Below are 20993 nucleotides of genomic sequence, written 5' to 3' on the forward strand. Positions count from 1 at the left end.
CACTCACAGTACGTCTCTCCTCTTAGGTGTACAATTGTATACTAGAACCAACGTGATGAATTGCTCTGGGGTGAGGAGGGATTTCCCAAGATGTAAACAACTAATACGTCCGGCAGTAGCAACTCTCCTTGTCGCTTTAAAACGATGAACCTGGATATAAACGCGAGAGAATGAACAATATGCTACCCGGACTCGAGCCTCTTTCCAAGGGTTCTCTTCCCCTCAGTCCCTAAAGCGCTCCAGGGGCCTCGAAACGACGTAGTTAAGTCTTAAACTAAAGGTCATTATAGATCAGGCGTAACAGGAGGAGATATTTGACTTCCAGGGTTTATTTAAAATATATAATATATCATATTCATTTTACAATTAAGTTATCCTCTGAAACCTAGCTCAGACGATTTGAGTATAAAAATTACCCTGGTAAATAGTAACATCGCCACATCAGATATTGTTGCTTATAGAAAAATAACATAACGACTAAGCAAATAATAATAACGATGGCGTGAAATGTATGTGCATATATTATATATAAGTATAAATTACAAAGGTAGATGCATATGATGAAAATATATTATATAGCACTAATATGAAATCTTTCATCGGAGAATTTTTTTTTTTTACAAACGAAGTTAAATAACATTTCCAAATTTGTTAGTAATGCAAGCATACATCAATAATTTTCCATAAAAAATGGACATTTTTAAAATCTGAAGTGTAATTCCCCCAGCGAGACTTTGCATCAAAATAAATTCAAATTATTTGCGGAATATATCTGGGTTGTTTACAATTCAAACAATAAGCAGCCTTATCGGTTCTGTTACAAACGCTGCCCGTAAATTTAACTGAAAAGTTCCGATTTAACCTGAAACTGGAACTAAATCAGCATGGAAAGCGTTTTTTTTTTTTCCATATCAAAGTAATAACTTTACGTTAAGGTTGCTAATTTTGCAGCTTTTGCAATATTCTGAGTGGCTAATTGATATAATAGAATTTACTAAAACATAAATAGCAGTTTGCGAGTATATAAGCTACGTTTATCGTGATTATGATGGAAGTTTTAGTACCTGTAATACTTTAGCTAGATTCTATTTTACAACTCTGGTTAAATGTAGCCTCGTCAACAATGACTGACAAGTATAAGCCTACTGTTAACAGCTAAGAACATGTAAAACTAAATTCGAGAAGGGTTAAAAATACATCTATGAAAACTGTAAATACAACGAAACGAGGATTAACCTCTCATTTCGTTCGAAAAAAAATACTCGAAAAATACCAGGGTATTTTACGATTCAGTACGAAGTTCTTCGCAGGAATTAACAGCAAGCAATTCAGGTTTGTCGTTTCGGTCTCTACATATAAGGCTAAATATACTTTATGGATAAATGAGGATACAATGCTATATGGGAAACACACGAGAAGGAAATCTGACTGTCTGAAGAGAGGATATGAATGAGGGATTGCTTGATAGGTAATAATGTTTTCAATTAAGTGTCAAAAGCAAAGTGATCACCACGGCCAATATGACTGGTTGAAAGGATGGAGCAAGTTTTCTAGACCAGTCAAAGAGTGAAGGAAAACTACAGTAATCACTTCGACACTCAATTCGTCAGAGAAGATACCTGAACTTAAAACTATTTACAAACATCCCTAATATATTCCCGTCAGACATGTTTCCTGAAAAAAGGGTTAACGTAGAGAAAACATTGGAATTCAAACTATCCCAGAACAGCCGTCAAGATGCTGAACCTTTCCCTGCGAAAAGACTTTCCCTCCGAAAAGACTTTCCCTCCCGTCAATATTTAAATGCACGCGAGACCTGCTCAATGCAATGTTATCTTTGATGTTAAAATAGCAGCCATTAATTAACGTATTTCCGTTAGGTTATAACAGACTGCAAATGTCTAATCTGTCGTTGATAATGCGATAATATTATATAATAAATAATGATTTAATATTATTTTTACTGAAGCCTCAGTTTACGGTTGTAACGCATACTGCATCCAGGCAACGTGTTTTCAAAACTTAATCGTTTGGAATTAAAAAAAAATTGCTAAAGTAAGTGGCACTGCAAGCGATTAACAAGCTGTTTTCTTAACTTCACCTAAGGTCATTTAGCAAGATATTTAAAATGTAATACTTGTTAATTTTCCCAAAGCCCTTTGTAAGCATAAAGCACTAGGCCGATTCCTGTATCAAAAGTCTCACGAAAAGCAAACTTGATGTATATAGACAGGAGGAATTTCAATAACAGTAACAAATATATTAGTTAAAACAAAAAAAGTACAGGACAATTTTCTCTCTTAGATAAAATATCAGTAGTACAAATAGCAGTTAGATTTCTTAAATATTGAAAATAAGAGCTGAGCAGAGTAAAGTAAGGCGACCATAACTAGGGATCTTGGATGAAGATCGCAAGGTCTAATTTGGATGATAGTCTATATGAAATTGATACTTCTCTATTTGTGAGGCAAGGTATAGAAAAGATTTCCTGACCATTTGTTACATGTAACTACAGTGTCTGCTGTGTGGTGAAAGCTGGCAGGTGATGAACAAACTGTTTGTTGGTTAGTCTCCAAAGGAAAGACCCGCACAATCAACAGCAGGTCTGTTATTGTTTTGGAAATCACGTATCCAATTTTACTACAGCTTCTCTTATTACAAGTTCGGAGTTAACATAAATAATTTTGAAGCTTAAATATTGATTAAATAACTCAATTAACAGTTTTGAATGCCAATCAGGTTACTCGGCCTTCAATAAGTTTAAAAATATTGAAATAGTACAAAAATAAACCAGCTACGTGTTTCCAATTGAAAAATTCAATTTAGACGTTCGCATATTGATTTGATAATTTCAATTTATATTGGTACTCAAAAACTCACATTGGCGGTTCAAAAGTATTGTGTTCAAAATAAGAATCATTTTGGGCTACTTCGTCTTCCAAGAAACTATTTTGCAGACTTTTGATGAATGTAAAAATCAACGAGCACCGTTGAAACTGAAGGTACCAGTTGCGGCATTTTCAATGTGTTAAGATAAAAATGCAAAATGCCTACTATGCGATATTTATCAATATGTATTGAGTTATACCAAAGCGTGATGTAGAATTCAAAGGGAATCATATATGTACTAGGGGGGGAGGGTGGGGTGGGCATACCGTTGTATTTATCAAACGATTTTCATGGTGAAACATCAGAGAACTTATCCGGCACAGTGATGAACATCGAGAAGGAGTTGAATCCAGACGAGAAGGAGTTGAATCCAGACACACGAAACAGAATAAGTTCATTCATACATCAACAGATATGCTCTTCTTTTTGCTTTTTGATGAAAACTAAAAGAAACAAACAAGCAAGGAACACTTTTAGGTGGTGTACCGTCAATGCAAGATATCGTCACTAGTAAAGGTATGCAAGAACTAGGAAAGGTATGTTAGAGAAAAGAAATAGGAATGTTGGTAGGACATCTGAATCTAAAAAAACATCCATGGAGCAGTTTTCGATTGATGTAAAAACCAAAGTTATTACAGCGCTCAATCACAACAAAGTTTAACGTGACCGCTAGCCAACGAGGAATCAATTTGGAAACGAGCAAATGACCAAGTCGCGATTGTTTAGAGTTTTGCATCTGATTGGTTGAGATAGTGGCGCGAGTTTTCTGGACCAATCACACGAAGAAAAGTTAAACCTTGGCTTTCACTTCCAAGCCAGCCAATCAGCGCACGCAAAAAGAACTAGTCAACTACGTGGTATAAACTCATTAAATATACCTGGCACTGATTAAAATAACAAATGTATAATCATATAATAAATACACTTACTGGTACTGTACGTATCTCCTCGTTTCTGTGTAATTCAACTGAAAGACTACTTGATGAAGACACTGGATTGCTTTTATGACCTGTCACGAGAAAGAGCAATGGCATTTAAGTCAGCACACAAATCAAGCCTATTTCGACGTACACATTCCTCCTCAGTGGTCTGCCACCATTTTCTTATCATAGTTTACTTGGAAATTTGGTCAAAATCAGGGTCGTTTCCTTTACTAATCAATTTGTTGATTCTCGCAGCCTTCACTTGTAAAAAATCGCTAATATTATAGAAGGCATTTGATGCTAACCACCAACTTAAAAGCTTACAAGGTTACCGGTAAACAAAAAAAATACTGTATGTGAACTTTTAAAAACACCAATCTTACTACAATGGCACAATTAACTTTGACTGATAACACAGCTATGTTTTGAAGCTACATCAAAAAATGTTACATTCATATCTGTTTCACTGTTGAAACAAATTTTCCATATCAATAATTCAGAGAATATCTAATACATTAAAAGGCTGTGTAGTGAAGGAAAGGTATACCGACTTTTCGGTGACTGATAGGGATTTGCAGTCTATGAGTTTGCCTTCGAAAGAAATGCAGCCTGGAAAATTTATTACAGTTCAAACCAGACTGTTAAATATGAGTTTTGTAGCAGTACAATTGCTTGAAATTAAAACGTGCCGTTCTTAAACGAAACACAACATCAAATTTGCCACAACGACACTCAACAAATGAACTATGATTACAAACCTCCTTTACTTCGAAGATCATGCCCACTTCCACTGTCTTCACTACGAGACCAAAACACCTTATGTTAAAACACTTAGGGCCGGTTATTTAAATAAAGTTTAGCCATTGTTTAACAAAACCGTGTTCTTAGCCAACTTCAGTTCAGGCGAACCTTAAATCTTAACGTTTCTTTTTTATGAACAGTTTCAAGAAGTCGAAAGCGAACAATGGAAGGACTATTTATTCAATTAAATCAACCCTTTTAAAGAGAATCCCCAAGGCCCACTGATTGCGTAAAAATGCGGTTTGGGCCAGACCTCGTCTAAATAACCAAATTAAATTATGCCTGTTATACGACAGCTGCAACCTGTGGATGGTACGTGGAGCTACTGTTACATCCAAGGCATAGCAGTATGTTAAGTTTTCCCTGCTTATACCATAGAAGAAAGTGACACACTGTAATATCCTATACAAACTATGCTGCCGGGTTAGATTAATAGATAGCCAACAGATACATAACCTACATAGGGTGAAGTTTTTCCTTCTACTCCATCAGAAAAAAACATGCACAAGAGAGACAACAATTGGAATTGCATCTGCAGTCCGAAGGATCCATGGATTCTCCCATCCTCAAGTCGCCTGATTTAGAGACTGAGGTTGCTAAATGACTGTATGTTTTGTTAAATCACTAACTGAAAAATCCATTACCTGTTTGCATCTGATGCAGAATGTGAAAAAACCTGTGTTATTGGTGCGGAGCTATCACTGCTTCCTGGTAACCGACCATTAGTCCTCACCTAAAACACAGGTAAACAATATCATAGAATTATGATAGTGTGCTCACATAGTCTTACCAAATTGAAGATTTACCTCTGTGAAATCGCTCTGTGAAAACTGTGAACCAGAATTGAATTTAAATCTCAACAAAAGTTCAAGTACTTCCATGCTGCCAAAACGATGTACAGGCTTTTCAAACTGGCCTGATGCATTAAATGAAACCCCAGTCAAGTGATTTCTTATTCAGAGGCTGCACCAATCGCAGATTGGAAAAAACTCCATACACTTCACACCACATTTCCTATCTTTTGTTTGTAAAAGGGCGGTTTAGCTCTCCAATTTCCTTACTAAGTCAGGAATTAAAAAACTCTTACTCAACCTTGTTAATTCTACAATTAAGTTATTACTAAAATTGTCAGACGCTAGCTCTCCAATTTCCTTAATAACTTAGGAATTAAAAAACTTTCAAACAAACTTGTTAATTATACAGTTTAGTTTGCCAAGCACTAGCTCTTTAATAACCTGGAAGTGAAATCCACTTAGTTATGCTATTTAACATTTTATCCAAATAAAAATTTTGCTCACCATTGTTGGTCCCATTGGCCATCTACCAGCTGAAAAACAAATGAAAATTGTTCTGTGTTAGTGGTGGAGTGTACATTAGCTACAACCTCACTATTTGAAAAGTTTAAACATGAAATAAACCTGTAAAAACAGCAAAATTGCTGTAAATAGATCTCCACCAACCTCCACATGTACATCTACACTGGCACAAGCCTGAACTGGCAGATGTTTCTTCTGTTGATGCACTATTATCTTGTACTGAAGACACAACAATTTGTTTTTGTGATGACAGATACCCATTCATGGGTGGCAATGCTTTGACATTTGTTTTCTTTTCACCCTTCTGGGCGGCATAGTGCCTTAAAAAAAATACACATATAAGTTAAATCAATATTTACTCAAAGGTTATTGAGCATCTACCCAACACTTCACAAATCATGTTCATTCAGAAGGCTTTACATACTTTTGTCTTTTTATGTTTCAGACCAATCCCCTCATCTGTAAATCACAGTCTGATTGACTGTGCTTCCTCAAATAACAATTTTCAACAAAGCAAAATCTATAAAATACTTTAAGAACTTCAACTGAGTTGTACACTTCCAGCCTCTAACCATTTCCTTCACGAGAGTGACCAAAAAACTAATTTCTCTTCACAATATCAATAAACATTAAGACAGAAAGGTGACAAGAATTAGGAAAAATATAAGCCAAGGGATATTGTTTGAACAAACCCCACATTCATAGAACTCAGTTACAAAACAAGGGAAATGTATTGCAAATGTGGTGCAGAATTGTTATTGAGATCAAGGAAGTGAAAGGGTGTATTACATTAACCTCACACAAGGCTTAAACAATGCCATAAAGTTGAGAGCACCAACCATAAAGTAACCTCATTTTCCCTGTAAGAATAAAAAAGCTCACTAACCTGCAAGGATTTCTCCACACAATAAAGAGAAGAAGGACTACAATGCAAAATGCACTGATGGTGCACCCAATAATGATACCAAGCTTTATATTGTCTGGATTATCCTTTAACTCTGACAGCCTTGGCTCTATTGATGTCAGAGGAGGATCCTTTGGCTCTTTTTCTGTGATAAAAGAAAAAAGCACAGAAGCAGTGCTGTTAAAAAATTGCCAAACATGAATCCAAGTTTCAATAATTGCTAACGTTGTACTAAAATCCCTCCATTTAAGTTCAGTCCTATGAGGCAGCCCACCACTGCTGGAGCTTACTTCAGCTGCTGAGAGTCAAAGTGACCCCTTGGATAGAACACTAGTCCAACCAAGTAACCCCCCCCCCCCCTCACACCCTGCTCCTTCATTTCACTTGGTCCCTCTAACTGTAAGCTGGTTTCATTTTAAATCCTGGGAGGTGAGAGACAACATTAGAGAAACCGTTATCTTCTAAAAATACAACACACACATTTCCCTGGCTAACAGCCTTTTTGATCTGGTCCTTTTAGGATCTTCTCCTACAACTACTCCATAGTTTTACAGTAGTTTCAGTTGAGAAGATTTACTCTACTCTACAGGTGTTTAAACACCTCCATGGGTTTTCAACTCATTTTTCAGTGCATGGAAAGGAGAACAAACAATGCCTCATGGTTTGCAATATTGCAAAAAAAAATTCTATCAGTATTTCTAACAGCCACAACTTTTATCTTTTGAAGATCATTAACAGAGAGCAGTTGCATGGTATGATGAGAAATTTTACTGTTGATATTAAGCTTACCTTTGGTAATTTTCACTATTTTGGACCACTTTCCAGGAATGTGATCATTATACTCTGCACGAACTTTAAAATAGATGAAAATTTTCTTCACATACAGGGTGGTCGTCACTTTATCTGGAAATCTTCTAGAATGTGGTATACTAACAGTCTGTACTTTCCATTTGTCATCTGCTAGGTGTGTGTCGTTTGAAAAAAGAATGGTGAAGCTCTCAATGAAAGCATTGAACACTCTAGGACACTTCCATGACAGCTGTACCTGACCGGATGGCAGAATGGTGTATTCAACATTTGGACCAACCCTTTCTGCTACAGAGGGCGGCTTGATTGTTATTGTTTTAGAAAAAGGTCCAAATCCGTGATTGTTCTCAGCACGAATCTTGAGGTAGAATTCTGTCCCTTCCTTGATGCCTGATAACCGTTGATGGAACTGTTTAACCCTACTGCCAAAAAACCCCAATGGGTAGGATTCATTTTTCCACATGGAATCTGGATAGGACTTGTTGTAAGTGTAAAGAACTTCAAAGCTGATGAGCTGTCCATTAGGTTTAAGGGGAGACTCCCATTCCAGTTCCACAGTTCTAACAGTCTTGTATTCATATTTGATATTTTGTGGAGGTGAGCTTAGTTCTGAAATAAAACAAAAGTGCAAAAGCTCAGAAAACAAAATTCTGTCCTCAACTACTGGTTTTTTTTGGCAAGGAAAAACAATATTATTTGGTGATAAAACAATTTTTCATACCACTTAATGGAAGTTTACAGTTCTTGAATGCAGTGCTAACACCAGGGAAGATCTCTTTCTCAGATTTATAGTGAGACTGAACAGAGATTGTGTACTCTCTTCCAGGAGTAAGTCCACGCAAGACAATATTCTCAGAATAAACTGTTCTCTTCACAGGGACATGTTTTATCCTGCTTCGCAAGAAATATGTCACTGTGTAATGTGTTGTGCTTCCTGAAGACAAAGGTGTTTGCCACGTAAGCAGGATTGAAGTTGGACTGTCAACTGTACAAACCAAATGAATGGGTCTAAGAGGGGGTAGTGGATCTTCTGTAGGATCTGGAGTTCCTGGACCTATTGAAAATGGTAAAAAATGTTTAATGCCTGGGCAAATAAACAGCACATGTACCTGTTTACAGTACATACTAGGGCACCAAACTCATCTATTGTTCCCATCTGGCTAAACCACACTACACCAACACTTCCACAAGCACAGTCGTTTGACCTCTGTGTTGTAACAGCCCCACTCCTTAAACATCTAGTTTACATATAAAACAAATTTTATCGCCTACCCCTGTCAGTGGTGACATAAGTTGCTCCTGGAGGACCTAAAGTACTACCATCAGAGGCCATCAGCTTAATTAAATATCGGCTTCCAGAACCTGCACAAAAAAGAAGATTAATCATCAGGGTAACAGCCATGTGTGTGGGAAAACAAAGGAATACAAACTTTTAAATTTTCTGGACAAAAGATTTGAAACATCACTACTGAAGTACATGTGCAAGTTGGAAAACTTCTGTACTACCCTGCCAACCAATATTTTTTTAAACTGCTATGAACAATTTATCTAATTGCAATTTTATTCAAAACAATATAATTTGTTTGGCCTGAAAAATGTATGAAAAAAGTCTTCAGCCATCAGACATCTCATCTCATACGTGATGGGACATAATAGTGAGTTAAAAAATAAAATTGCACATATTCTTGTTAAAATCCTCTTAACCATGCAAAATGTCTTTGAAACATTTCACTACTTCCTCAGTTTTGAATAGCAAAGATTGACCCCACTGTTTGCAGTTAGTTTTGCAATTGTTTTACATGAGAACAGTGGATACCATATATCAAGAATGTTAGTTACAGATTCTGCCTTGATGAGATTTCTACCTCTTGGTGGAACTCCTTTCTGTTTCAGTTTATTCAGTGGCAATAAAATAACATTTTGTTTGTGTTTGTGTTGTCATCATTCCTCTAACTTACTTAATCCATGCAGAGTGTAAGTTTTCTGCCATTTGTTAACAACGAATGGTCCTTTTTCCATGCTGTGATCTTGCATCTGGACATAAAATAAATGATACTCTTCTACTGAGTGTTTTCCATAGGCAGGGGGAAGCCATTTCACGATTGCTGTGGTTGAGTTATGGTCTGCAATCCATACAGTTGGTGGGCTGATCACTGTTTAGAGAAAAAAATCCAAACCAAGTTACACTAGTGCAATTTAAATGTTTGTCATTTTATTGCTGTGTACTCTAAGTTGCCAAGCCTTTTGATTTAGATAGAAACCAGTATCTAGTTAGCATGATCACAAAGTAATGTACATTTGAAAAGTAACAACCTTTGTGTCATAACAAGGTTACCCCTAGCCTCACTCTTATTCAAGGGCTTGGCAATCAAGCACACAACTTTAAAATGGACCATTTGCAAACAAGTCTAGAAAGCAATCCATGACTCTATTGGTGACTCAGACTTAATTTATACCTCACACAGCTCTTAATCCTTTGATGCATAAGAGTTTCTAACAACAAGTTTCTCTTCACAATATCTCCCCTGAATCACACATCAAGGCCACCAAAATAAGGGAAATGATGACCAACTTAAGAGGCTTGTGATTATTAAAAAAAATTCTCCTTGTCAGCACCTATGGAAATGTATAGAGAGCAGTATAGAGAATATGCACCCTAATGTTACGGTACAAAGAACAATTATGTACAGTATCTTCTAATCATTAATTCTTGCTGGCACTACTTACCATTAGATGTCTGATTGAGAACTCTTCCTTTCACAGCTCTGCTTAAAGGCCCTTCACCTTTCACTGTAGCAGCAGCCACTCTGATCGTGTAAGATGTTCCTTTAGACAAACCATTAATTGTCTTTTTAAGAGTATGCCCCGGAACTTCTACAGAGCTTGGTTCTCCCTTGTCATACTCTTTCTTGTAGGAAATCACATAGTTTTTTATGATGCCATTGCAATAGTCTCTAGGTGGTGGTGCCCACTCCACATCAAGACTCTAAAAGAGACAAACACAATGAATGCCTTTTCTTTGGACACATAATTTCAGGTTTAGCAAGATCAATCTTACTTAGATCATGCAGTTTGAGTAAAAAAAATAATAATTATAAAACTGGTGGTGAAATGTTATATAAATCTTACATCTGGTGTTTGACTGGAGACTTTTATATCAACTGGTGCTTTGGCTGGTCCTAAATGAGACAGGAAAAAGAAATGTTAGATGATGCCTCCAATGTATAAAAACTATATACAAATACACAAGCAATATCAATGCACAAATTTCCCAGAAGACCCCATTTAGACTTGTATGACATTGTATGGTTGCCACTATTACCATCAGAAAATAGCTCTTTTGGTCACACAATTCCTACAGGGTTCATGTAGATAATAGTGGCAACTGGAATACATCATATGATTCAACGTGACGATACACAGAGAATTCCAGTTTGATAACAGCCAATATGTTTTTCCATGTTTTCTTGCATTTTTTCTGATTACAATTAAGCTGGCTTGTAAACCACATTCTGTTTGAACATGAGGGGTACAAATTTGCATACTCATGTAATTGAGCACATAGAAATGTAAAGGTTAGATGCTGAAAAATACTTTTAACCATTGGTGGACTCAGTTAAATTTTTTACTCTACTTTACAATAAATAAACACTTGTCTTCAATGCAATAACCAATTTAAAAATAATTAATGTATGTAATAACTTACGGTCTTCAAGTGTCCTCTGCACAATTGGTTTTGATTCATACCCAAAAGCTTTGGCATAAGCCTTCATATAAAAACTGTAATTTGTGTATCCCAACAGTCCTTGCACTTCATAGCTGTGTGTATCTTTACTGATAACTTTGGTTTCAGGTTCGCCTGGTTTCCCTAACTGTTTGTAATGCACAGTGTATGCACCAATAATATGGTTACCAATAGGAGGACTCCAGTTTATAACAATGGAGGATGATGATAATGGCAGAGCCACAATATTCACTGGTGGGCCAGGTCGATCATCTATAAATTATAGAAAAAAAGGCCATAAGCCATGTGTGGATAGAGCAACTTATTGCTCCTCTAACAAAATTCAAACTTTGAAGTTCACATCAGTAAAAAGAGGGACTTGCCTACAGTAGAACTCTTCTACCAAAAAGAAGGACACCCACTGAACTCTTGCCCAGGTAAATCAAATCATTGGTTCTCAGTAAATTGTCAAAACTAGTTTCATGAATTGCTAGTGGATTATGGAACTCAGGTAATGTAATACAATTTCAAATTTTCTTTTAACTAACAGTACATTACCTTTCTTTTGAACTATCAGGCAAGCTACGAACTGGGTACTTCCTGCTTCATTTTGTGCAAAGCACTGGTACAATGCATTACTGGCTGATGAACTGAATTCTGTCAAGTCTGCTCTTCCCTTGCCATAAGTAACTTTTGTGATATCACTGGAATTCAGCTCTTTCCCATTTTTAAGCCAGTATACTGAAGGAACTGGTTCTCCACTTGCTGCACATTTCAACTCCAAGGGTTCATCAATCATCCACACCAAACGGGGAGGTGTTAACGTAAATTGAGGTGGCACTAATAACAGGTATGATAATTTCAATTGTTGAAAAGCTGTCTGTTAGGTCAATGTCTTTTGGTGACACAAATTCTTTAACTCAAAACTAAAAATTATAGCAAACAATGATTTTACTACAACCCCCTTGATAGAGGCTATTAATTTTGCAGGAAAATTGGGTATGTATAAGGGGACACAAGTGGCCTCAACTGTAAGTATCTCCTCACACAGAGATTATCTCTGCAGTTGTCAATGGTGCAATAATATGTCAAGGGAAGTGCTACTCATTTGTCATCTTTTTCCCTGAGAAATCTGGCCAATGTCACATGTTTGCTGCTTCTACCAACCCATTTTTTGCTTCACATAACATTCATAACACAGCTCAGAAGGTTAGCAATGCTAGGATAATATCCTAGCATTCCTTCAATAGTACTTATAATTGAGGCCGCTGGCATTCCCTCATGCTTGCCAAAAATAAAGAAAGTGGCACCATCTCCAAAAATATTTAAGTTTTGGAGCCATAGATGCCTATGGCCCCCAAACCCTTTTTTATGTTTTTGTATCAAAAAATTAATATTCTTACAAAATCATTTCAACAGGCATCTAATTGAACAAGACAAATTACAACAATGTAACAATACCTGTGACAAACAGCCAAACAATTCTGGAAATGGTTTTTCCATCTGCATGTGCATAACACTCATATTGGCCTCCATCATTTTTTTCAACATTGGAAAAATTGAGATTGTTAACAGCATAAGTGATATTAGAAACATTGTAAGTTTTCCCAGAATGTTCATCCAATTTCCTCCACTGCACCATTGGAAGGGGATATCCAGATGCAGCACATTCAATTACAGCTGAACCTCCCTTCACAATGGTTATGTTTCGATGTTCTCCAAGAAATTGTGGGCTTGTCCTATTTCTTGATGAATCTAACAAGCAATAATATGTTCAATTATGACAAGTATCACACTATAGTTCCACTTTCAACTCAGGTACACACAGTGTTTGTTTATGTAACTCAATGTCTGTTTGTGTCAATTAATACATTATCAACTCTTTTTAAATATTATATGCCAGTATTGATTACATACATCCCAGTAATTTTAACAAAAGTATAGAAAAATAGGAGGCTAGAGTAGAAATATAGGATTTTTATGGGAATCAGCTCATCAACAGTTTGATGCTTGTTCTCACATCATTCCATACAGAATACATTGTCATTAATTGCTATATATAACAATGTTTACAGTGCTGAAACTGCTAGTCAGCTCGAAGTCACATGATAACTTCACTACCTCAATCAGGAGCAGGTACTGTCAATAACTTAACAAAAATGTTCACTTTGAGTAGAAGTAAGCTCTGCTCTCTAAACAAATTTGTGCCCAACTATCTTAAAAATGTCAATGATGTGAAATCAGCTTCATAACTGCAGGAGTCACTTGATAACTTACATGGGTTCAATTGAAATTAGGAATTATAGAGCTATGCAAGAGAGCAGAACTTACAAATAGCACTCTATACTCAGATTAGAGAGTATTATTTTAGCCTTAAGTAGTAAAGTTTGGTCTTTCAACTTAAGTATTCATTCGACGAAATCATAATTTTATTCTGTTGCTCTCTCATAAAGATCACCACAGGTTAGCTGGTCAAAGTATACTTTCAGACACATCCACAAGATCATATGACAGTGATTTCATCTGAATAAGGATTATTCCCTTTATAACAAGGAATGATCCTAAAATAAATACTGACCAATTCATATCCCTTGAAAACTATCAATTTGGTACATATCAAAATCACAAAGCCAGTATGAAGCTGGGTAAAAAAGGTTTCAATGAACCCTAACATTGGTAAAATCAAACATCAGAAGTACTACAATTACCAGCAGCTAGGACTGTAAGACTTCCAGGATTGCTGCGGCGCATTTTGACCACATTTTCTGCCACACAGCTGTAGTTTCCTTCATCTGTTTTTCTGACATCTTTTATTTGTAGTACTCCTTCTATCAGCATGAAAATTCTGTCATTGGCTTCTAAACGGGTGCCATCTTTTTCCCACCTTAGAGTAGCTGCAGGAGAAGCATGTCGGATTTGACAGGAAAATCTTGCAAAGGATCCTACCAATGTTACTGTGTTTTGCGGTTCCCATTGAAACTTCTTAGACATACCTTTGAACACACAAATCAAGAAGAAAAACAAAATTAAAAATCAATAATAATATTGATTGCAATAAACAACTGTAGAGGAAGTTTACACAAAAATATTAGGATGTCAGATCTAAGGAGTTGTATTTTTCAAGGTAACTCGCCATTCTGAATTCATAGACACGCTATATTTAGGAAACCAACACTATTTTTATATCAATAAAGAGGTTATTGGATGTAGAACAAAAAAAAAATTATGAGCAATTTTAGTTATTCCACTGATGAGGGGAATGAAGCCCCTCTCTGGTGAAATGACTGAACACCATTCACACAAATTAATCAGATTTCAAACGTAGTCTTTACTGAAATGTAACTGGTCAGTATGAATAACAAAACATCATTCTTTTAAAGGATGTGATCATATCCCTATAATCTAACTTGTTTTCTCTTAATACTTAATCTGTCAATTCCAGTATCAAAAACCATTATTTACCAACACATTGCATTTTTGGGCAGCCAGAAAGGAAATACTAGACTGAAAAAAAATGCCAACTGCACTTTGTTCTTCACTGTGAAGTTAACAATAAGGGCAAATTTCACAATATTCAATCAATTCCAAATAGCTAATACTAATTCAATTGAAGAGGGGGATTATTTCAGTGGTATTAAGACACATAAAAAACCAACTCTCAGAAAGACTTTTTCTTCTTTGATCTGTAAATTCACAAGTTTAACACTCTTTGGGTCCTGACTTTCCCTCAATTCGTTTCTTTTAGTTTTTTATGATAAGAAATTGGCCTGTTCCCTTTCAAAAACCATATCACTCATCTTAAGTGCTAAGCAAGAGTGCTAATAAGTTAAAACAGGATGAAGTCCTTCACTGCACAATGTCGCTGAGGAGTCTTACATAGATTATGACACCTTGATAGCTTTAAACAACTTTTTTACAAAAATACCCTTTTTAAAAAACTCAAGCATAATTGAATTTTAAATCATTTTTTTAAGGAAATGGTGAGCTAAAGGGATTAACTTGATATGACTGAAGTTCAATCGTTAAAAATAGCCTGGCAAAGGTTACAAGTTATTAATTTAAAGTAGAGAAAATGTAACCATAAATTTGATGAAAAATGACAGTTAGTGACCAATTGGTTAATGTTTCCATCCCTCTATTCAAACTTGTTTTTCAAAAATGATAGAGGACAGCTGAAGAGAGATTCTACGTTTCCCTTCTCACGCAATCGTAATCAAATCAAGCAACAGACTGCACTTTCTATCAGTTTACCAGCGTAATAACGGATGTAGGATATATTAAGAGAACATAAGAAAAGTGTGTAAATCACAAGCGGGAGGCAAGTGATTTACAAACTTTTCTAGTGTTTTCCCTACATCCCAAGTGGTTTAATGCACCAGGAAACCAATAGAAAGTGAAAAACTATTGGTTTACCAGTGCAATAAATCAGGCCACTTAAAGCTTCAGTAAGATTTTAAATCATAATAAAAGCAGATGTGTTCCTGACTGGACATGTTGACGCCATGTACAAACCTTCCCCTCTATCAATAAGAACAAAATATTTTGCAGCTCCTTCATATTGAAGCTAGTTTCACTCACCATAATATCTCAAAGTACACATATGCATTCAGCACAGGAAAAGTTTAGAGAACAAAAGATGCTTAGGACTCGCTTGTGACACAGCGCTTCATTAATGGATGAAGACACAGCTGACACATGAGCCAACTGATTTATAACTATTAAAAGGAATTTCTTCTTTTAAGCTTCAATGTTTGCATGTATTGCGTGAGTAAGAACAATCAGAATATAAAGTATACATACTTGTGCAATTCAATGTGATTTGTTACACGCATCATCTGACTATTCTTAGGAACTAATGATCATATGTGAATGATTTGTTTCAGAAAATAAACCACATCCAGCATGTTTAGTAAATTATAAGCTAAATTAATTGTTCTTCTTGATTCTCATTACGATCTATTGGATGACAGCTGCTCAGCATAACCATTAACAATGTTCCGCTCTTTTGTTGTGTAAAACAAATACTATGACTAGACTCTATGTTGCCATGCATCTGTCTAGTAATGAGTAAAAAAACAACGTAAAAATGTCGTAAGAACATCAGTGACACATTCTGCTGTGCCTCACGTGCCTGTTTTTGTTCCCATCTCATTTTAATATCATCTGTGATCTAAGATTATCTCTTGGCATTGTGACCCATTTTGCAGGTTAAAGTGGAGATTTTGGCAGGTTAAAATGAATTGAACCCACTGCTAAAACCTTTTTTAAGTCTACTTGCATCCTTGCTTGATTGTTTAGACTGTTTTGTGGTCATTTTTCCAGTTGTTAATTTTCAATGTCCTCCGTGGGCATAAGAACAGTAATAAAGTTTTTGTTCTTGGGCGTAAATATAATTGTTTGTGCCCTTTCCAGAGTCATTTTATCCTCATGGCCCATAGAATCTTTCTGTTTAATACTATACCTACTACACAGAGTAAATCATCAGAATAATGGATATAAAATCTTATACGTTTTCCATAAAACCACCATTTTAGTACACAACTAGCCAATGTGTTTTTACAATAGCATAACAAAAAATGTCAATTGAATTTTGTTGAGAAAAAGTCAGTTTTTACCTTAAGTTATATTCCTACTATATTGTTTTTTTGATTTTTGAAACATACCACACATATGCCAGCTCCAAATTGTTAAATACCCATATTCAGTATTTTATAAAGCAAACAGCTTTAATGTAACAAACACAATTTTGCCAAAAGGACAAAAATTTGCTGTTTGGTGAAATTTAAAACTCAGAATAATGTATGATGTCATATTGCAATTTTACCTTTGTTTAAAAACCTACAAAATTACTGTAGTTTGTCCGTGTTTACATTGCATCAACCAATATTTCAATTAAGTGGTGCCTGGATATCAAATTTTCCATGTTTTTCTGTGAGGTCATTAATTGTAAAAAAATATATCATAATAGTGGAGAAATTTCCTTAAGTAGAATTCCTTCCTAAATGGAATTTTCAAATTTTAGACAGTACACTGAAATATGTTGTGAGGGGAGCTACAAACAGAAACAAATCATGTTGGTTGCAAAGCACACCTACATTGAACAAAATTCCTTGTAAAACGAAAAATATTTTGCACGTGATCATCGATAAATGCCATAGTTGATTCTCATTGGCCCTCAAAACAAAGAGCCGATCCCAACTACACATACACAACTGCTGTTTTTACAAATGAGCACAAAAGACCCGCCATGTTTTGTATCAGTAAGAACACAAGCGCTTAAAAATTCTTAAACGTTTCAAGATAAAAATTTCACCGAATAAAAGGTGTCTTTTTTCTTAGTGCATGAGTGTGTGGTTTTTTTTTTTCAGACATGAATCAAACGACAAATTGGGAATTCCACCAACGACTGTCTTATTTTGATAAGGTCATAAGGTGTCCTAAGCACAACGATAATGAGGCCACGAATAAAAGACGAGCTGTAGTCTCACAGCGTGGTACTTGTACGTGCGTGCAACAACGAAGATAAACCCTCGTCTTTGAAGATAATTTTAAGTGCTTTTTGTCTTTGGAACAAAATTCAAACACTTTTTATCTTCTAAAGTTGACGGAAGCACAGAAATCCAAGTGTGCCTCGCCGATCTCTCGCACGATTTAGCGGAGCAAATAAAGCGACGTTCTTGTTGCCACAATCATATTGTTGCGATAGTTAACACGATCGATAGCATATTTACTATTTCGTTGATAACATAAAAACGACAAGAACACTATATAAGAGCATTAAGCCTTGATCTAAACGAGCGATTCCAGTTCATCTCATCCGCTCACAAGGTTCTCAGCTGGGGCAAAGTGCATTTTACTCAACAGCTTAACCTTTCTGTCCATCCTTACAAAGACGTAATATTTACTCTAACAAGTTACGCATAAAACTATAAAGGTTAAGATTTAGAGAGAATAAGCTGGTGTAAGAAGATAATGCAAACAATATGTTTGACAGTGGCGGAGAAACATTATCGCCGAGCTTATCTGTGATCAACGTTCATACTCGAATAGCCATCAATCGTTCAGAACGATTTCAGTTGCTTCTCAAGGTTAAACTTTGGGGTCACTGAAATATTATAAACATGTTTTAAAACAAATCACACTCTTTGAGTGAAGAGATAATTGAGACGTTCTTTGTAAAAGACGACTAAACTAAAAACGCACAATCGGGCAACAATCGCGTGATTATAGCGAAGATGTAAATACACGAAATCGGCATGAGGAATGATATGTACGCTAGCAACTGGAATCCTCAGTTTTTTTTTAACCGCCTTTTCCCTTTAACCATTTTTTTAAGGTCAGCCAAGAGATTAACATGAAAAGATCTGTGGTTTCCAAATAATTTTTACCACAGCCGGAAGAGAGCTTATTCGGAAATAGATCTTTAGCGATTAAAAATGGAACTGCGCGATTGAGCACGGTAATTTGGCCGCGTCGGTTGGAAACATGAACTTCCAAACATCACGTCAATGAATTTGTTCACTGAATCGTACAAAACGATTTACAAACACGTACTCTGTTCATTACTTACCAGCAACATCCAAACGAACTTTGCGACTAGCAATTCTGCCTCTTTCATTTGAAGCAAAGCATTGATATTCCCCAACATCGGGTTTGCTCTCCCGAGTATGGATTACTCTTGTAATGTGCAACGCTCCATTTGAGTCAATCGTCCTCCTTGAATCTGGAATGATTTCCTGTCCATCTTTTTCCCATGTGAAACTGGACGGAGGAGGCTTCCCATTCACTCCACAATTTAGCGTAACTGGCTTATTTTTGTGGGCTACGGTGTAGCTCGGCTCTCGGGTGAACGAAATAGGAACCAATCCGGAAAATGTGCCTGAAAATTATGTTTAACACATAGTTAGTAAGACTAATCAAGTCCCAAGTGAATGGTTTTTTTTTCTACTATATCCACAGAGTAGAAACTCGCTACAAAAGGTTTGGGAAATCCTGGTTTAGTTTACGAAAGCAGGCAGGAAATCACGAGAACTTAATCAAATCCTTCCTTCCCACTTGCACACCACAGTTTATACTCCTCCGTTCACGATGAACGAGCCCTTCAAAAAACACTCGACAACAGAGGGAAAAAATTCCTTCAGTTGTTCGACTATGAATAATGACTACATATTGTCGAATTTGACCTTCACTTTAGGGGTAAGTCTAGGGCAACTGGCAGTACTTATCAACTCAAGATCACCGGCAGTCACCCTTGGTTATTCCGTTTAAAACGGGGACAGAACAGATTGCGGTTGAGGCGTTTGCTATGTTCGTTCGCCATTAGCGTAAAATTTCGCGCAAAGAGAAACGTAAACAGCTAAACTATAGACAAAACAAAACAGTTCTTCAAAGTTTCTAAAAGAGCATTAGCATAAAGCCCCATTCAATGAATGTCAGGCTAGGTTCGGTACGCTAAACGAACAACTGAGTCATCGTAATAACATGATGTAGTTCGTTCGCTACCACCATTGTGTGTGAGCAGCTGCCGCGCTTCACTTGGTCTATTCTCAAAACAATCGCTCTTATCCACTAGCTATCTCATGCTTCATCGGGGTTGTTTTTGCGCTGGGTTTATTCTAAATGTACTCCTTTTCAGTGCAGCCTCCACATCCCCACCCGGGGATGCTCTGGGTTGTGGTTGTTAAGCTAGGAACATCTCCGTACTAGAATCAAGAACATTACGCAGCGCGATGCAAATGTAACAGAGGCGCTGCGCGATTGAAATACGCTCACCTGAAGCTCCCGTAGCTAAGCAGGCCATCCACCATGCAACAAACAAAGAGACGAACATTTTCCCCGCGAGATCTATTCTAAAATTACAACTACATTTGGCCTAACAGCATTTGAGGTAGGAAACAGGAGACTCAATGTTGATTTCGCTCGCTGACAGATGAAATGTGACATGTCTTCCCCGCTATTACCAGAACCAATAAAAGAAGCTAATAAAGACCCTCTCTACAACAAGCCAATCAGCTTCGTCTTGCATAAGTTATGTGACATGTAACATACGTTACGGCTGTCAATCAAATATACAAGCAAAAAGGCTTCACTGACTGGTCAGTGCTCTTGTTTGGAACACCGGTTGTGATATTCATTGGCTGACGGCCACTTTCTAATTTATCGATTGGTGTTGTTGACCCTGTAAAAACAATAGTAACAAAAACATCACTGCCCTCTGTCATCTACGATTGCTTTGTGTACGAATAGTTCTTGAAAAATCGTTCGACTCTGACCAGTGGTATACAGTTTCGAAAAACTGCTGGTTCAATTTTGCTTTCCTTTTTTTCAAACAAAGGAAATATCCACAATAAAGAAATTATACTTAAGAAACAATTGCTCCTAGAAATGAGACATTTGTATTTTCGAAAAACGTCTTTTGACACAAATGCAATTTCCGTTCAAAACATTTTACGGAGGCATTGTTTATGTTTTTTAATGAAATGTCAAGGCCAATCTAAAAACGTTCGTTTATTGGCGATAAATTATTGATGGAACATGTTTTTAATGACTGCCTGTTGTAAATTAGTTTTATTTCAAACTGTTCTTGTTTCCTATAAAGAGCTCAGTGAAACTCGAATCACGTTATCAAG

At 36.3% G+C, this 20993-nt stretch overlaps 1 protein-coding gene across 1 annotated transcript; it reads right to left on the minus strand.

The window, feature by feature from the left end:
* Positions 1 to 313: 313 nt before the first annotated feature.
* On the minus strand, positions 314 to 20471 carry LOC131796372 (protogenin). Its single transcript, XM_066163925.1, has 20 exons — positions 20137 to 20471; positions 18935 to 19243; positions 14073 to 14357; positions 12826 to 13119; positions 11923 to 12204; positions 11347 to 11637; positions 10770 to 10819; positions 10368 to 10626; positions 9599 to 9793; positions 8913 to 9002; positions 8362 to 8694; positions 7623 to 8249; positions 6816 to 6978; positions 6074 to 6249; positions 5912 to 5940; positions 5258 to 5346; positions 4571 to 4611; positions 3819 to 3898; positions 3248 to 3332; positions 314 to 3216 (listed from the first exon to the last, which is right to left on the minus strand). Exons 1-19 carry the CDS (start codon positions 20192 to 20194, stop codon positions 3288 to 3290), a joined length of 3696 nt encoding a protein of 1231 aa, XP_066020022.1. The 5' UTR covers positions 20195 to 20471; the 3' UTR covers positions 314 to 3216; positions 3248 to 3287.
* Between the last annotated feature and the right edge of the window lie 522 nt (positions 20472 to 20993).

Source organism: Pocillopora verrucosa, chromosome 1 (genome assembly GCF_036669915.1).
Source record: "Pocillopora verrucosa isolate sample1 chromosome 1, ASM3666991v2, whole genome shotgun sequence".
Taxonomy (NCBI): Eukaryota; Metazoa; Cnidaria; class Anthozoa; order Scleractinia; family Pocilloporidae; genus Pocillopora; species Pocillopora verrucosa.

Coding starts and splice junctions, on each gene's coding strand:
- LOC131796372 (XM_066163925.1), bottom strand. CDS start 20,194: ATGTTCGTCTCTTTGTTTGTTGCATGGTGGATGGCCTGCTTAGCTACG. Junction 9,794..10,367: donor TCTCAATCAGACATCTAATG/GTAAGTAGTGCC, acceptor TTCTCTAAACAG/TGATCAGCCCACCAACTGTA. Junction 9,003..9,598: donor TTACACTCTGCATGGATTAA/GTAAGTTAGAGG, acceptor TTTTTTGTGCAG/GTTCTGGAAGCCGATATTTA.